Source organism: Alligator mississippiensis, chromosome 1 (genome assembly GCF_030867095.1).
Source record: "Alligator mississippiensis isolate rAllMis1 chromosome 1, rAllMis1, whole genome shotgun sequence".
Taxonomy (NCBI): Eukaryota; Metazoa; Chordata; order Crocodylia; family Alligatoridae; genus Alligator; species Alligator mississippiensis.
In genome coordinates, this window is record NC_081824.1 from 86,522,487 (window position 1) to 86,535,894 (window position 13,408).

The 13,408-nt window shown below is 41.7% G+C and overlaps 1 protein-coding gene across 1 annotated transcript in view; it reads right to left on the bottom strand.

Moving 5' to 3' along the window:
- The window catches only part of ASCC3 (activating signal cointegrator 1 complex subunit 3), a 567,972-nt gene that overhangs the window by 70,988 nt on the left and 483,576 nt on the right, over window positions 1–13,408 (bottom strand). Inside the window, exons 35-36 of the mRNA XM_006271799.3 lie at window positions 6,171–6,282; window positions 4,960–5,094 (exon numbers count right to left, since the gene is read on the bottom strand). Coding sequence (XP_006271861.1) covers window positions 4,960–5,094; window positions 6,171–6,282 — 247 coding nt within the window. The remainder of the gene's footprint in view (window positions 1–4,959; window positions 5,095–6,170; window positions 6,283–13,408) is intronic.

A 13,408-nucleotide genomic window follows, 5' to 3' on the forward strand; every position in this document is an offset into this window, starting at 1 on the left:
CCATCGTTTGCCAGGCTTATGCCGGAGGAATATGCCTTTAGTTGGAATGGGAGACTGGGGGACTTCTTCTCCTCTTTTTGGCTGTTTTACTAAAAGGGGATGGAGTGAAGGGTGAGAATATGATCTTGTGTGTTCAGTGTCATTTTAGTTAACTTGTCTTCTAAAATGATATAATTTTCCCTAGCAGACATTTTCTTAGCCCTTTTAGTTTATAATAATTTTACATGCAGCACTTACTAACAGGAAAATGCAAGAGAGAGTTTTATACAATGGACATTTTAGACAGAATGGGTCACATCTCCTACATTAAGATTGTCTGACAGTTTCCGTATAAAAGATTATGGTGACCTTTATTCTGAACTTTTCACATATCCATTATTTGTAGCAGGCTATTTAAACTGGCAGGAGAAAGTCCATGGGAAAAAGAAGTGGCTTTTTGTGTCTCATGAAATAATGGTAGGATGTAAATTGTTGAAAAGCAACATTTCCATTTTCCTTTATGTGTTGCCTAAGAAAATGTTGGCAGCACATCAGAATAATAGTGGAGCAGAGCCATTCTAAAGTTAACCTATGGAGTGGGAGTTGTGAGGTTAAGGACTTGAAAGTGAGGAAATGCTAGATTTCAGGTTGTTTCTGTATCCTTAATTCTGTCCTCTTCTATGCGCTATGATACAGCCTTTAATTACAGTCACATCTTTTTCCACAGGACTTTTACCTCATTTAACGAACAGGATAGAAATGCAAGCGGGCAAATTAAGGTTGCAAGGGTAATGGTAACTCTGGCATTCGAAAACTTTTAGGGCTTGCCTCTGCAAGCTAAATAATAATCTTTTAAATGTGTTGCTATATTTTGGAAAAAGAAAAAGGGGTAAAACAATTTCTATTATGTAAATATGTAACCATTCTGCATCTATAGCTATACCTTCTACACTGAACCACAACCCTTACAAGTGCCAGGACTAACTACATGAGCTGGCAGCAAAGGAAGGCTATTATTCCAGAGGCCTGATGGGCCTCAGGGACCAGGAAGTAGTGGGGGAAGTGGGAGGCCGCATAATTTACCAGACAAGATACAGATGGGGAGAATCACTCCCAAGCATTCCCAGTCTACTCCTGGTATTGCTGCTACAATTTCTTTGGTGGCAGCAGTGTCGATGTAGCCATGAATGTTAGTGTTCAGTTAACATATTGGCATGCATACAGTATTATAAGTAACTTTGATTGGAGAAATAGCTAATAGACAGATTCAGATGATTATAATGCAAAGCAACATGAATAAATGGGTATAATCATGCTGAAAAAGAAAACTAACCCCCCCCCCAAAAAAAAACAACCAAACAGAAGAAAACCACCCAGCAAACCCCAGCTCACCAGCCAAACTGATAAAACACAACTTCCTCAAAAGGCAACAGCATAAAATGTATTTTCAATTTGTTCAATTTGTTTTAGAAATATGACTCAGATGTGTGTTTGAAGTACTTTAAACATGAAAACCACCATAAAGTTATAAATAAAAATATAAACTAATAATATTATAGCACAGTTATTATAAGAGGTAACAGCGTGAAAATAGTTTTCTTTAGAAATACCAGATTATTTTTTTCAAGTACTGAAAAACTGCAAAATATGAAAGGACAATTCAAATTTCAAGCCCAGTCCTAGAGGAATGCAAAGCCGTTTCCATGTAGATCATTTTCATTAGTGTAGCTAATATATCTTGTAATCAAGGCATAATATCCATCTGAAAAAAATACTGAAAAGTTTCAAGAGAGTCCAATGCACAAGTACAGATACCAGAAGTGAGAGGTGCATTCACTGAGAGAACTGTTTACGCTTGTTTGTTTCTAGTTTTTTGTTACCAATTCCTTACAATCTTTGTGATATTTACAGGAGGTTTTTCCGGATTGAGGGCCCTGTATCCAAAGCTATTTACTAAGCCAAGATTTTTCCCCATTCAGCATGGGGAAAACAAAGCCGCATCTTAGAATTGAGTATGGGATCACTCCAACTCAGAGCTGTGGGGAAAATCAGTGTCCTTGGCTCATATATGTGCAAGAGGAGGCCCAGAGCCACTCCATACTTGCTCCTGCCCTGTGCTGCAAGGGGCAACAGTGCACGGAGCCGTTAGCAAGGGACTGAAGCAAAGGCACACAGGGGAGAGGGAGGCAGGAAGAGAGCAGCTGCTGCAAAGAGGAACCTGTTTGCTGCTACTGCTGTCCCCAGCCGAGTCAGGCTCCCTCCATAGCTGTTGCCAGCTGTACAGGGCAGGAGCAGTTCTGGGGCTCTCTCTGTGTACAGATTAGCTGAGCACAATGCCGTGGGGAAAGGCAAGTAGGGAGGAGGGGGGCAGGGCAAGTGGCAGGAGGCAGACAGGGAGGCAAGAAGCAGGGGTCTGGCTACCTGAACTACAAACACTTTCTCCACATCACCAAGCCCTCTTCCACTGCTTTCCTCGGGGGGGGGGGGGGGGAGGGGAGGAGATTGGGAGGACAAATTTAGGAGAAAAACTCCAATATGTATATTCTATACATGGAACTGTATAACAAATGTATCATTTTCTATGTACAGAATCTAATTATTGTGTGCGTGTGTGTGGGGGGGGTTGTCTTACATTCAAACTCATCTTATGTTCTTAGGCCTTGGATTCAGGTAAATGCAGTGTATCAATGCAAAGTAAGTGCAAGGCAGATGTAGCACAGTACAATTTCTGCTAGGGCATTGCTCTTAAGAAACAAATGTTTGAGGTTCTATGTGGATTGAATGTATAGATATAATAACTGTCCTCCAATCTAATAACAGTTAATAAAACATAATAATATAAAGTAATAATTAAATAATTCTAGAAAGTCTTAGGAATGACCTTGTTAACCATGAAAGTCAATTTCAAGACATATAGCGAAGATAATATGACATTTTGTTTTGCCTATTACAAGCATGGAAATCTAGTCAGTTGTAAATATTTTGGAATACCAGAAGAGGAAGCTCCTAATATGTTCTAATGCATCATCAAGACTTTGAAAGGCAACCAGTTCAGTAACGTAACTGGGGTGGGAATGGGGGGTGAGGAGATAAGATGGGCAACAGCCCGGGTGCCAACATGCAGGGGTGCCAGAATGAAGGCCTTGCAGGGACTCTTTGCTGTGGAAGCAGCAGAACTAGTCTAATGAGTAAACGTAAACATGAAAGGAAACTCGGGGCAGGGAATGTCTACACCAGTCACTTGATGATTTTTCCTGGCCAATTTCTTTTGACAGAAGCAGCTCTTTTGTGAGCCCTAACAACTGTATATGGAGCCTAATGTTTCTGCAATAAGTCCACAACTATGTACTTGAAGATAAGAACAAAGTTTACCTATTAAGAGCAACATACCTAGAATTTGTAGTGAGCTCAGTGTGTTTTATTATATCAATCAGAGCCCTCAGGGATGTGATGAGCAACAGCAGTTATAGAATTTGAGTATGACTAAATTGCTTAATTTATGAAAGGATTATGAGGCAACTGGCCAATAATAGATGATAGATAAGTGCAAGGTATTGAACAAGTATAAGAAGTGCTGGGTTCTAAATGAATTGGCATTACTGGCATGTCTACACGAGATACTTCTTGCACAGGAGCTCATTACTAATGCACAGTAGTGTCACATTGCACACACTGTGACATGACGCTACTGCGCAGCTGTAACGAGCTACTGTGCAGTCAGCATCACCAGGAAGCTGTGCGGGGATGCTACTGTGCATTAACACTGGTTACCACACAGTCATTTAGTACTTGGGTATGCAAGTACTTAAATGCCTGCACAGTAACAATTGCTCAGTCAGTGTCTAATGTAGACATGGCCACTGAGGACACTATAGACAGCTTAATGCAGGACAGTTGTTAAAGTGTTAGCATTAATAAAGATCTAGAGAATAACATTAAAATATTCAAATACTATTTGATAAATTGATTTTATGGTCTCCATCATCTGGAACCCCATTCATTTTGGGTGCCCTGTTCAGAAAGTGTACATGCAGCAGCAATATAAAAAACTTGGAGAAGAGCAAGGGAAATTAGAATCATGGACAAACGATCATGTGAACAGATAATTTTTAAAAAACAAAGACTGTCTTGTTGAGGGAAATTAATAAAACAAACATAGGATTTGGATATCAAATATGCTGCAGAAAGATCCCCCAATAAATGGTTGTATAAACTGATAAGAATACCGGTAAAAGTGACAAATAGCTTATTATGATCCAATAAAAAATTAGTCCTTTACATTATATCAACATGAAGAATATCTTCAGTTATGCTAGCTAATAAAATATTTTTATATATACATATTTGTATAATGAACATCCAACCTCTTGTTTTATCACATAAGAGAATTTCTTTCTAGATTTGGTGGGAAATTTTTCCCACTTAATTTGCATTTGCTGTCCATTATGAGGCATTTGCATACCTTTTTAAGTATACACCATTGATCATACCTACCAGAGAAATGTCTATATTCCTATATAAAGAAGGATATTTTCCCCTTACTAAATAGCACAAAATAATTTTTTCTAAAATGATTATTGTAACTCATGGCTCATTTGAAAAATACTAAGGTGGTTCTATTCTTGGATCTTGATGTTTACAATATCTAGCAGTAAAATTTTAGAGAAGTAAGATTACAATTTGGAATGCACCTGAACATACAGGAGTACATGAGCTCCAGTATGGTCCCAGGTACTCTTGGACATGTCATTGCTATTAGATAAGCCAGATATGTAGCTCTGGCTAGTTTACATGTTGCCAATTATCAAGGTAGAGGACAGAGTTCAACTAGTCTAGGTAAAACTACGGAAGACAATCTAGGTCAGTACATACTTACAGGTGTGGGTAGAAATACTATTTACTCTTTAGGAGGGTTTTCATGTAATATCATGTACCTCTTTGACTTATGGATGGTCAAGTGAAGAAAGAGTCACCACTTACTGTCAAAACTAAAAGTAGTTCTTCAATGCTGCTTTCAGATTTCAACAGATCCTTGAATATCCCAATAGTTGTATGTTTCAAATAATAATAGGAAGCAATGCGGCCATAAGTTAGAGGCACAATGCCACGATTATCCTGTTTAAAGAAGAAAATGTGTCGTGAAACATATATACAATTGCAAAAATATGTTAAGATTTTATTTAAGGAGACTGAATGATGAGAATGCAACTGCTAAGTTACTTAACAGCATGATGCAAGTTGCTAAAATAACTGGGAAATTCCCAAGTTACTGGGAGCTCAATGTCAGGCTCTCCCTACATCAACAAGTTGCCAGCTTGGCTCTTGGCTGGTAGGCAGCACCATGTGCTCCTATGGCTGAAAACCCTGATATACTGACTGGGGCTTCCAGCTGCAACAGCACATAGTGCACTCCCCCGGTTGGGAGCTCTGATCACCTGCTTCCAGCTGTGGGAGCTCATGGTGTGCTGCTTCACCTGGGAGCTCTGATCATCTGACCAGGGCTTCCAACTGGGAGAGCCCCAGCCATCTGACTGGGCCTCCTAGCCATAGGAATGCTTGGTGCACTCCCCAGCTGGGAGCCACACTCAGCTGAGGGGCCTCCCAGCCTCTGGAGCACATGGGAATCTTGAAAGGCACCTTTGTGCTCTACAGCCCAGGCATTAGCTACACTTTCAATTAAAGGTGTGATAAGAGCCAGTCATGTATTCTGTGTAATAACTTTGTGGTTTATTTCTCCTTTTATCATGCCATTAATTGACTGAATGTGCTGCCAGGTCACTAGTTCAGATGTGGTTAAACAGTAAATCACATCTTAAGTGTAATGTCTGTCAGGGGCCATACTGTCATATCCTATGTTCTGTTTTAATTTTATTTAAACTGGCAAAATAAACAATTCTACTGTATGCCTTAGCAAAAAATATAAATTATATACATTTTATTATAATGTTATTGTATTATTTTAAATAAAGATGAAAATAAATTACTACTACTGCAACAAATGTGAAGATCTCCATCTCCCATTGCCCCCTTATGTAGGAATTCTGTAATAATGCCAAAGAATTCTTAAGGTTCACATCAAGAATTTGATAATTAAAGAAAGAAGTAAATACACTAAACTTAAGTTAAGCAAAATAATCAAATGGCAGTGAATATTACCTCTACTGATTCTTTATTTTCTATATCAGTCTTACCTTCTCAATTTCAATACAGGAGGCACAGTCCAGATCAAAGAGGGATCTTTCAACAAGGCCTGAAAGGTATTTGTTCATGGTATCATGGCTCACATCATCTAAGTTGTAGTAACTAGATAAATTTAAAACAGATAAATTATGTAAGGACTTTTGAAACAACCAATGTGTAACAATAAGGACATCTTGTGTCAATGTTACTTAGCTGCTGTTAAATAAAAACAGTACTGGAGAGAGCAACTATTCAGACTGACAGTTGCACAAGTAAACACAGAACTGTTCCCTTCTATAGTTTAAAAATAAATTCATGTTGCTTTTTGCTGAGTCTTAAATAACTGGAGTCTTGAAATAACTGAAGCAAGGTGAAAATGTTGATACGAAAAGATGACTGTTTTTGTATTAGCAAACAACTGAGGTTAATTAGTCCAAAATTGAACATTTTATTTTGTTAATTGGAAAGTTTTTTAGATTAGATGACTACAAGAGTAAATAAGTAATATTAAATGTACACAAGGATGTATTTATTTATCCAGTGGACTGATAGAAGAAAGCACTTAGGGTAGAAAGTGTTTTATATTTTGTAAATGAAAAATAAAAGATCTAGTGAAATGGGGGGAGTAGTAGATATGCTGGAGGGTAGGGCTAGGATTCAGAGTGACTAGACAAATTGGAGGATTGAGCCAAAAGGAATGTCATGGGCTAGGGCAGGGGCGGGCAGAATATGGCCCGCGCACCACATCCGGCCCACGAGGCCATTCTATCCAGCCCATGGGGCTCTAAAAAATGTAGAAAACTAATATTTCTCTGCCCTTGGTTCCTGTCAAAAATGACAGGAACCAAGAGCAGTAGGACCCAGGGGAAGCCCGGCGGACTCCCACAACAGCAGGGACTGCCTGGCCCCGCCCCACAGCCGGAAGCTCCAGCCATGGTTTCTGGGCTGGAAGCACACGGCTGCCCTGGTGCGGGAAGGTCAGCTAAGTGGGGGGGGAACCCCGGGCAGGGAAGGAGAGTGGGTGGGGAAGCGGCCCCTCTCCACCCATGCCCGGTGACCTGCGCTGCAGCTGCTTGCAGCCTGCATGGGGTTGCCTGTGCCCACTCCAGACAGCCCCATGTGGGCTGTGAGCACCTGCAGCGCGGGGCAGTGGGTGTGGGATGGGGGAGGGGCCGCTTCCCCCCCATGCTCAGCTTTTCCCTGGGCTCCTTCCCTGTGCAGAGAAAAGTGGCCCCTCACCCACCCTATGGCCGGCGCTCCACACTGCAGGTGCTCGCAGCCCACGTGGGGCTGTCCAGAGTCGGCACAGGCAGCCCCAGGCCGGCTGCGAGCAGCTGCAGTGCGGGGCACTGGGCATGGGGCAGGGAGGGGCTGCTTTCTCCCCCCACCTCACACTCAGCACCACCTTGTATCCTGGCCCCGCTGCCAGGCTGGCAGTTGGGAGGGTTACAAGCTGGTGCTGAGCACGGGGAAAAGTGGTCCCTCACCCACCTCATGGCCAGCGCCCTGCGCTGCAGCCACCTGCAGCCTGCATGAGGCTTCCTGTGCCTGCTCCAGACAGCCCCGCGGGGGCTGCGAGTGCCTGCAGCAGGGACCACTGGCCATGGGGCAGGCGAGGGGCCACTTTTCCCCACACTCAGCACCAGCTTCCCTGCTGGCGAGCAGGGGGTCGGGGCTGAGTGCTGCCCCCTGCCTGTACTGCAGGGCTGCGGGGCACTGGGAGTGAGTGGGTGGGGAGCCAGCGGGAGCACGAAGCCCGCACCAGTGCCCAGAGCTAGTGCCGGTGGGGCCTAAAGCAGGGAGGCAGGAGTGAAGGGTCCCAGCCGGCAGAGGTTCTATGGAGCCAAGCCAGCTCCCCCCTCCCTGCTGGTGCAGGCCAGTCTGGCTCCACAGACCCCTGCAGGCCTGTGCCCCACTCTGGACCCCACTGGTGCTGGCCCTGGGACATTGGTCCCAAGATGGTGACCAGGGGGCGGGGCACCTCTCAAGGGGCAGGGCTACTAATGCAGCTCTCAACAGCCTGACAAAACTGGGTAAGCAGCCCTCCACTCAAAATAATTGCCTGCCCGTGGGCTAGGGACAGACATTCAAAAAGCCTGAATTGATTCAATCTTTGCAGGTTAGTCTAACCTGGCTAGGCTAAACCAGTTTATAACTGTACAGATATCCCCTCTAGACTGAACAAGTTCAGGCACATAGCTGTAGTGGCTCAAGCTAGAAGCCGGGGGGCACTAGAGTAGCTCTCCCTACTCTTCCATAGTGCTAAGTTGAGGCAGACATGGTCAGGCCCCGGGAGGATGCTCTGATTAGGGAGGGGTTCCCCCTCTCCCCCTGAGCAGCCTAGCAGGGAATGCTTATCACACCTAACTCAGTGTTTATCAACCCTTTAAGAAAACAAAGCCTCTCTCCATTAGTTCAAGATCTCTTCTTAAACAGCTTTTCCAAGAAGGATATTACCAGCTACCTGCCCATTAGCTCCAAAAAGCCTGTCTGCCTCTATCGTCTCTCGCAGCACAGACTGCAGCCAGCATGTGGTGTGCTAGCTAATGCTGAGAGGTGTTTGTGTAAAGCAGAGGGGCACGGGAGAATAATCCCTGGTCAGCAGGGAGAAGCCAGGCAGATGCCTGCAGTCTCTGCTGGAGCTCCAGCGAGAGAGCAGAGGAGAGGGGCCATCTCTGCTGTGGAGCAGAGAGCCCCATTCAGCCCAGGATGCTGGGGGCGTCCAGCAATGGGTCTGAGAAAGACATTGCATAAACCAGTTTGACCCAGATCAGTTAAGTATGATACTGCATTCAACCAGGTTTATCTCAAACCCATTTCAGCTGTTTTCAAACTGGTTTATGTGCAATGAACATCGGTTCTGTTAAAGGTTTAAACTAGTTTCTGATCATTCAAACCGATCCATGTGTAATGTCTGTCCCTAGCCACGAGGTTCAACAAGGATAAGTGCAAAGTCCTCCACTTAGGACAGAAGAATCCCATGCACTGGTACAGGCTGGAGGCTAACTGGTTGGATAGCAGCTCTATAGAAAAGGACCTGCGGGTTACAGTGAACAATAAGCTGAATATGAGCCAACAGCATGCCCTTGTTGCCAAGAAGGCTAACAGCATACTGGTCTACACTGGTAGAAGTGTTGCCAGCAGGGAAAGGGACGTGATTATTCTTCTCTACTCAGCATTGGTGAGTCCACATCTGGAGTACTGTATTCACTTTTGGGCCCACCCATTACAGAAAGGATTTGGACACATTAGAGAGAGTCCAGCGGAGGGCAATGAAAATGGTGAGGGGGCTGGGGCACACGACAAATGAGGAGAGGCTGAGGGAACTGGGCTTATTAGTCTACAGATGAGAAGACTGAGAGGGGACTTAATAGCAGCCTGCAAATACCTGAAGTGGGGTTCAAAAGAGGATGGAGCTAGAGTGTTCTCAGTGGTGGCAGATGACAGAACAAGGAGTAACCATCTCAAGTTGCAGCAAGGGAAGTTTAGGTTAGAGAATAAGAAGAATTTTCTCACTAGGAGGCTAGTAAAGCACTGGAACAGGTTACCCAGAGAGGTGGTGGAAGCTCCATCTTTGGAGGTTTTTAAGACCCATCTAGACAAAGCTTTAACTAGGATGATCTAGATGGGGATGGTCTTGCTTTGAGTATGGGGTTGGACTAGATGACTTCCTGAGGTCCCTTCCAACCCTAATTTTCATGATTCTAAGAAATCTCTTGAAAATTCATGGTGTACCATTCCAAGTTTATTTATTAAATATTTTCTGTTATATATGCCTTAATCCTGTTTTTTCACAAAACTGAAATTAATCAAAAAAGGAATTCTACAATACAAATTCTTATGACATATTTCAGTTTATGTTCTCCTGGTTCTTCTCTGTATGTAAATTGACATACACAGCTCTCTGTACTAACGTGCAAAGACATTTCCTATACCTATATATCATGGCATTTTGGACCAAATCCAGCTCTTTAATAGTAGAAAAAAAGGCCAAATCTTTAGATTCTTACAGACAAACATGGATTCAAGTGAGTTTTGCCTGAGTCAAAACTGAATAAAAATGGAGTAAGGACTTGAGAACAGGGCTGGATAAGTCCACTTGAGTCAAACTGATAATTCAGTTTAGGTAAAGAAAAACACTGAGGATACTTATAAATACTCCTAAGTTTTAATCAAGAAGTTAAGGAAAAAAAACCTAAAATAAAGGCAGTTCAGTAAACATACTATTTCAAAGAGGGAGATGAACAGCAGAAAAGGTTAATAATTTACTGACATGTTAAAAAAGCACAGTAAGAAAAGAAGAGCAATTTGAGCTACAGTGTAATTTAAGTCACTTCTTAATTCTGTAAATAGTTGGCACATTTTTTTTCACACTTGTTAGTGACGTTGTCTTCCTAGCACTTCCCAGCATTGCTACTATCAGTTCAGCTGGTAACACAGCTACGTTGTCTAGCTCAGTCTAGCTACTGAGAGTGTTTCAAACACTTCCTCTTCACAGTTAGACAGGAGGATGGTTAGAATGTCAGTAGTAGGTAACAGCTCTGTTTCCACTACTGCTTTCACTGTTGCTGCTGTACTAATGGTAGCAAAAGTGACAAATGTTAAAGAAAAAGGAAATCCTCCCTTACACAACTTCTAAGTAATTACTGCATGTTAATTTCAAGTGTACATTATCAAGAGACTGTAAAAGCATACTTAATTTTAATATAATTTTCTGTAACTCAATTTTTAGCAGCCTCTAAATTCACTTTTTTTTTACTCCAAGTTTTGAGCCTAGGAGAAACATTATGCTAAATAGTTGCTCTACTGTCTTCAGTTTGCTTAACTAGTAATCACAGTCACTAGTAAGGAGGCTGGTTATTTGCTGCCTCATATTCTGTGTTAACTGGGCAAAACTGATGTAATACTCTCCTGCTGGTATTAGAGAAAAATCCTGATTTGGTGGTACCTTCTTACAAACAATTTTGCACTCATGTAAGTGATTACAATAAAGAGCAGAGGCAACAGAGTTACACCCTTTGGGTAGGGACAGACATTCAAAAAGGCTGAGCCTGAACTGATTCAATCTTTGCAGGTTAGTTTAACCTGGCTAGGCTAAATCAGTTTTGTAACTGGACAGACATCTCAGAAATGTAGGCACGTGCCTGCAGTGGCTCAGGTTAGAAGCCGGGGGGTGCTACAGCAGCCGTCCATTCCTTCCACAGCTTGGAGCTGAGGGGGGTGTGGCCTGGCTCCAGCAAGAGCTCTGATTAGCCTGGCAGGGAACTGGTAACAATGTTTATCACTCAGTTAAGAAAACAACAGAGGGACATTATCAGCTACTTGTTGATTCTGCCTGTTGATTCTACCTATTGATTCATCATGGACCATAGGCAACATGTGGCCTGCTAGCTAATACACAGACACCTCCTCAGCAAGGCAGAGGGGAAGGAGGAATCCCTGCTTAGCAGGGAGTGGTAAGGGAAGTGGGGAAGCAGCCTGTAGTTTCTACTGCGCCAGCCAGGAAACTGTGGAGCAGAGAGCCCCACCCAGCCCAGAGAGCATGACAGGATGCTGGGGTGTCTGGTTTATCTTAAAACAGCAAGGGGCCTGGGGCAGTATTGCATAAATTGGTTTGAGCCAAATCAGTTAAGTCTGATACACTACATTCAACCAGGTTTATCTCAAACCCATTTCAGCCATTTTCAAACTGGTTTATGTGCACTGAACATTTGTTCTGTTACAGGTTTAAATCAGTTTCTGAGCACTTAAAACAGTTTGTGTGTAATGTCTGCCCATAGCCTTTAAGTAGATTCTTGTTAGGCTGTTTTCAAGCATTAAAAACAATATTGTTGTGCAAGTAAAAAAAAACCCTCATCACTCTGTGTATTAACTAGAAACTTTTGTATCAGGTGGTATCAAGTTACCTGAGCAACCCTGACCTATCCGAAGAAAAGCTGATCACAGGAAAATTGTATCCCTGTTTCTTTCAGCAATATCCCTTTAATTTTGATGGTGAAGAGTTACCTTCAAATTTTACCAAAGCCTAAACCATTGATACAAAGTGGTGAATATTTTGATTTTAATCATTACCACGTATTTTCAGTGACATGTTAATACCCAACACATTTTAGACTGAACTTGGTTATTAGACCATATTAAGTTACCTTATATGAAAATGTTTAAAAATCAGCAGATAACAACATTTAGTCTTCTTAAAAATTATGTCACAGAATTCTTTAAAGGGGTACAAAATACATTTACATTTTCAGTTTTATGTGCAATGTAGAAGACAGAAATTATCCTAGTTTAGGGCCTAATTCACTTACTGTTGGTCAAGAGCTGGATGTAGAGATAGATGCTTCAGACTCTATACCAGGATGATTTCAGGACTGTTGTGTGTAATTATCCTCAGATGAATAATATTATTAATAATAATAATAATAATAATTTTTATTCTTATAAAACATGAAAAAGTAATTTTTCAGGAGCAGGCCCTATACCAACAATTTAATTTTAGGATATTTTTCAAAGCAATTTAGTCACTAGTATTGTATTATGCACTCTTTCAGGTTTAGAATAAGTCATGATAGGCAAAGTTCTTCTGAGATTGCTGGAAAAGCAAACTATTTTTGCTAGAATTTTCTGCTGAATCATAGATCAAAATAAAGAAACGTGTCAATATTGACACTTTTGGAAAAAATGTAGGGAAAAACCTAAATGCACCAAGTATGAGAAAGGAATTTTAAAGTTACTTGTAATCTTGATTTATGTGCTGTCAGTATATATTAAAATAATCTCTTTAATGACATAAAAATAAAATTAACCACACCCAAGGGATCTCCTTAGTCACTCAATGCACCTTTACCTTAATAAACAATGGAGCTATTCAACTGGAAAGATTGTGTCATTTTCTTTCAATAATCATTTCAACAGGAAATTATTCTGTATTTTGAAACAGTGGATAAATGTAGATGGAATTCTACATGCTAGTATTTTTCAAGCATACAAACTGTATTTTATACCAGTTCTCCTATGAAGCTGCATTACCTAACCATTTAATTACAGATAAAGAATAAAAACAATGCAGTTTCATGCTCACTGCATTGAATCATCTAGTCATTATTTTCCCTTTGCTATAAACAGACAGCCTACCTTTTTATCAGCACACCATTTCATTTATTTCACAGTGAAACCCAGTTTCACAATAATTGACTTGTCAGAAGCTCTAATTTATGAGGCTGGGCTCTGTAAGCCTTCTCCTATATTG